This window comes from Erpetoichthys calabaricus, chromosome 3 (assembly GCF_900747795.2).
Source record: "Erpetoichthys calabaricus chromosome 3, fErpCal1.3, whole genome shotgun sequence".
Classification (NCBI taxonomy): domain Eukaryota; kingdom Metazoa; phylum Chordata; class Cladistia; order Polypteriformes; family Polypteridae; genus Erpetoichthys; species Erpetoichthys calabaricus.
Genome location: NC_041396.2, coordinates 187,254,161 through 187,258,211, shown reverse-complemented (window position 1 = coordinate 187,258,211; position 4,051 = coordinate 187,254,161). Strand labels below are relative to the sequence as shown.

Below are 4,051 nucleotides of genomic sequence, written 5' to 3'. Positions count from 1 at the left end.
GTTGGTTGTAAGATAATTTAGACTTGTTGGCTCTGGAAGATGTGCAACACCTCAACGCATAAATCATCATGAGGCTGTGCCTCTTGGGGTCAGTTAGGTTAAGGCCAGATGAAAGTGGGTGTAGGAAGTGGCAGAGGAAGGGAAGAGAACATTCAATATAGTTGTGAATTGAGAAAATTATCCATCCAGCCATCCACTTTCCAAACTCAGTCATCCAGAGCAGGTTTACAAGGAAGCTGGAGCCTATCCCAGCAAGCATTAGGTGCAAGGCAGGAACAAACCCTGAGAGAAGTATCTTTGGTGGTAAACAGAACATCTGACTAGATTCACACAATCTGCTATATTTAAAGAGACTCAATGACAAAAACACTTAATTTTAGGTTTGTTTACATCCAGGCTTTGTGATAAATAATCAGAGGTGTAACATTACTCCAGTCATGACTGCTCCTTTCTTGGCCCCATATGAGTCTAAGGCAACACCCTTCGACAGTGCCTGCACATTAATATATGTATATGTAGCCATGCAGCTTTGTTTTCTGACACATCCACAGTGCATGGGTGTTTGTCACATACTCGCATCAATAAAATAATTAAATCAGCATACTTGTTAGGAGCGTTTATCATCTGTACGCAACATTTGTTCTGAGATGATTATAAAGACCTCTGTGATAAGCTTTCAGCATACACGTGCTGTGCAGGTGTGTCAGAAAATTCTAGTGTAGCATTCACGTGTATGTTCACTAATGAGTTTAATCCCTAGTGTGTGTATGTTTGGGTGTGTTTGAGTGGAAAACAAATGCGCATATTTTACTAAAACAAAATAGTTCAACGTTCTGGAAAAGTGAGACGCAGAAGGATGAAAGAAGATGTTATAGATCACTGCTTTATTTTGCCTATTATTTTTTTCTTTCTGTAATAGATGTTGAGGAGTACTGTTTTTAACATCAAACACAATTTTCTACAAGTATATTCTAGTGATTTTCGGAGCCATGTGACTAAAGAGCGCTTCCTATAGCACTTGAGCGAGCATCGCCTTTGACGTCATCAAGCTTTATTAACGAGCCGCGCAGCCCCGCTAGCCTCAGTAGCTCTCCAGTCTGTCATCACTCCCTCCGCGCGCCGAGCCCCCTCCTCAGTAATCCACACTCTCTCATGCGGAGCCGCCGGAATCTGACTGCTCCAGGCACATTTATGTACCAAAGCGATTGCCTTCATTCGAGCATCGGCGAAAGAACAACGCAATTTGCCCGAAGAAGACTGAAGGACACCCCGGTATATGACAGTCTTTATTTCCACCTATAGTTTCGGGTAAGTAATGTTAATAAATTTTGTGATTCATTAGCAGAATCGCTGTGCCTTCATAATAGAATTATATTAAACACATTTTTCTTTCCATGCACTTTTACCTTTATAATTCTCAGGTAACAATCTTGTATATAAACAGGGTCGTGTAGCAGTTCGAAATGCCATTTAAAACGCACATGATTTCAGCACCATGGAGAGCACCACACATGCCCGCTACTTCGCGAAGCATTTAGACAGGCACATGATTTCAGCACAACGGAGAGAACTGCACACCCGATACAGTGTTTTCTGTAAACTCTTCGCAAGCTCATCAACAACAGCACATAACGTTATATTTTCTAACAGACAGACTTAAGTCGATAGTTTTGCTATTACTACTTTCATAAATGCACTTATAATAAATAAACATTACAGGCATATGCGTAAATGTGTTTACTTATAGGTTATGTGTTTGACAAGCTATGAAAAACCAGCATTGCGTTAGTGCGCAGTCTTAAAAGTGATAAACATGTAGACGGGAATGCCTATCCATAAGCTGTCCGAAAATTGTGCCCAATAAATGATCGCAGGAAGACGGAGAAACTATCCATAGATGGGACGACCCATTATTACAAGGCATGCTCAACACCAACACTAATTAACGTCTGATCAAGTCAGAACTGCCCTGTCTGGAAGGGAGAAATTTTAACAAATCTATCTATCTATCTATCTATCTATCTATCTATCTATCTATCTATCTATCTATCTATCTATCTATCTATCTATCTATCTATCTATCTATCTATCTATCTGTGTTGTCTAAAATTAACGCTACACTAATTACATATTGTTTTCTTCTGATTTTTAATTTCTATCGCCTTTTTTCCTTTCTTTCTGCGATCATTATAATTCGCTTTAAGTTGGTGTGTGATACAAAATCAAGAACTAAACACAACCCATTCAGCTAATATTTCTTTTCTTTTTGTCACTCTTTTCAGGTTGCTTTGATTTCGGAGAAATGAATGAAAGTTTCTCTGTAAATGAAACGGCGCTCCCGGCCGTGTGGATCGATGACACGGATGACAATGCAACTTTGGAGTTTTCTTCTGAACTTTTCAATTTCACTATCAACCCCTGGGACATCATGTTGTGCATATCAGGGACTATCATCGCCTGCGAAAACGCCATTGTAGTGGCCATCATCTTTTACACTCCGACTTTAAGGACACCCATGTTCGTTCTGATCGGGAGCCTCGCTACGGCTGATCTCCTGGCAGGAATGGGATTAATATTGAACTTTGTGTTCCAGTACGTGATTCCCTCCGAAACGATCAGCCTTATCACTGTGGGCTTCTTGGTGGCCTCCTTTACGGCATCCATTAGCAGCTTGCTAGCCATCACTGTTGATCGCTACCTTTCACTCTATAATGCCTTGACTTACTTTTCGGAGAGGACAGTCCTATGCATCTATTTGATGCTTGTGGTGACCTGGGGGGTCTCTATAGGCCTAGGGCTTTTACCTATTCTAGGATGGAACTGTCTGGAGGAGCCGTCATCATGCAGCATCGTGAAACCCTTAACCAGAAGTAACGTGACTCTGTTGGCTGTCTCCTTCTTTGTAATATTTATGGTGATGCTGAACCTGTATTTCAAAATCTGCAAAATCGTGTGTCGGCACGCCCATCAAATTGCCCTCCAGCAGCACTTTTTCACCACATCGCAGTACGTGGCCACCAAGAAGGGAGTCTCCACTTTAGCAATCATCCTCGGGACGTTTGGGGCCAGCTGGCTACCCTTTGCCATCTACTGTTTAGTTGGCGACCACGCGTATCCGTCGGTCTACACTTACGCCACCCTTTTGCCTGCCACCTACAACTCCATGATCAACCCAATAATTTATGCCTATCGGAACCAAGAGATCCAAAGGTCCATTTTCGTCCTCTTTTGCGGCTGCTTTCAGATGAACACGTCCTGTCGCTCCAGGTCGCCGAGTGATGTGTAGGCTCAGTTATAGTGACCTGTAACGTTTGCACAGAGACACTCTGCTTCTGACATATGGTCGTGCCTGCTTGATTCAAAACAAGTCTGTGTCATGAAGAGATGTAACGCATTAGCACTTTATTTCTTTGTTAGAACCAAGGAATCAGAAGGTTCGAAATGCATTTACTGTGAACAAGGTCGTTCTGTGGAATCATAAGTCACTCGTGTCGCGAGAATGTATTCCAAATGCTGCTTTCACAAAGCACTTTATTCCTTTATTCAACTGCCAAAGCAGTTTTGCATAATTGTACAGTTCTGTACTGGCCAGTAATGGTGTTCTATATATTTTGTAATTTGCAAAGTGGCATATGATGTATATTTTCTACAAGGGAAATAAATAAATAATAAATAAATGCAAAAGTGAGGTGTTTGTGGCTCACATGTGGTTTGTTCACGTGAAATGGGAAGCATATTGCGGCTCCCTAGGGCTGAGCGCAGAGGAGCAGCGCACGCATTTCACAGACAGCGGGTTTCAGCCAAATTAAATATCGGCGAACATTCGGAGCTCCTGTGCTGAGCACGTGAGCTGATTCTTCATTCGGCTGCTGTTTCAGTGTTAGCGTGGCTTTATTTGCCACATCTGGTGTGTGCTTCATACTCGCTGCAGTTTTGCAATCGTTCCATTATGGCAGTTTAAAAAGTGTAAAACTGCATTCATTCCGTTTTTTAAAAGTAGACCTGTAATTGTCCAGTTTACGATCTCATGCTGTCTCCAAGAAGCTTCTCA

General features: G+C 41.9%; 1 protein-coding gene across 1 annotated transcript; it reads left to right on the top strand.

Moving 5' to 3' along the window:
- The first annotated feature begins 1,101 nt into the window (after window positions 1–1,101).
- On the top strand, window positions 1,102–3,688 carry LOC114642403 (G-protein coupled receptor 6). Its single transcript, XM_028791314.2, has 2 exons — window positions 1,102–1,308; window positions 2,283–3,688. The coding sequence occupies exon 2, from the start codon at window positions 2,303–2,305 to the stop codon at window positions 3,284–3,286; it is 984 nt and encodes a 327-aa protein (XP_028647147.1). The 5' UTR covers window positions 1,102–1,308; window positions 2,283–2,302; the 3' UTR covers window positions 3,287–3,688.
- The last annotated feature ends 363 nt before the right edge of the window (window positions 3,689–4,051 follow it).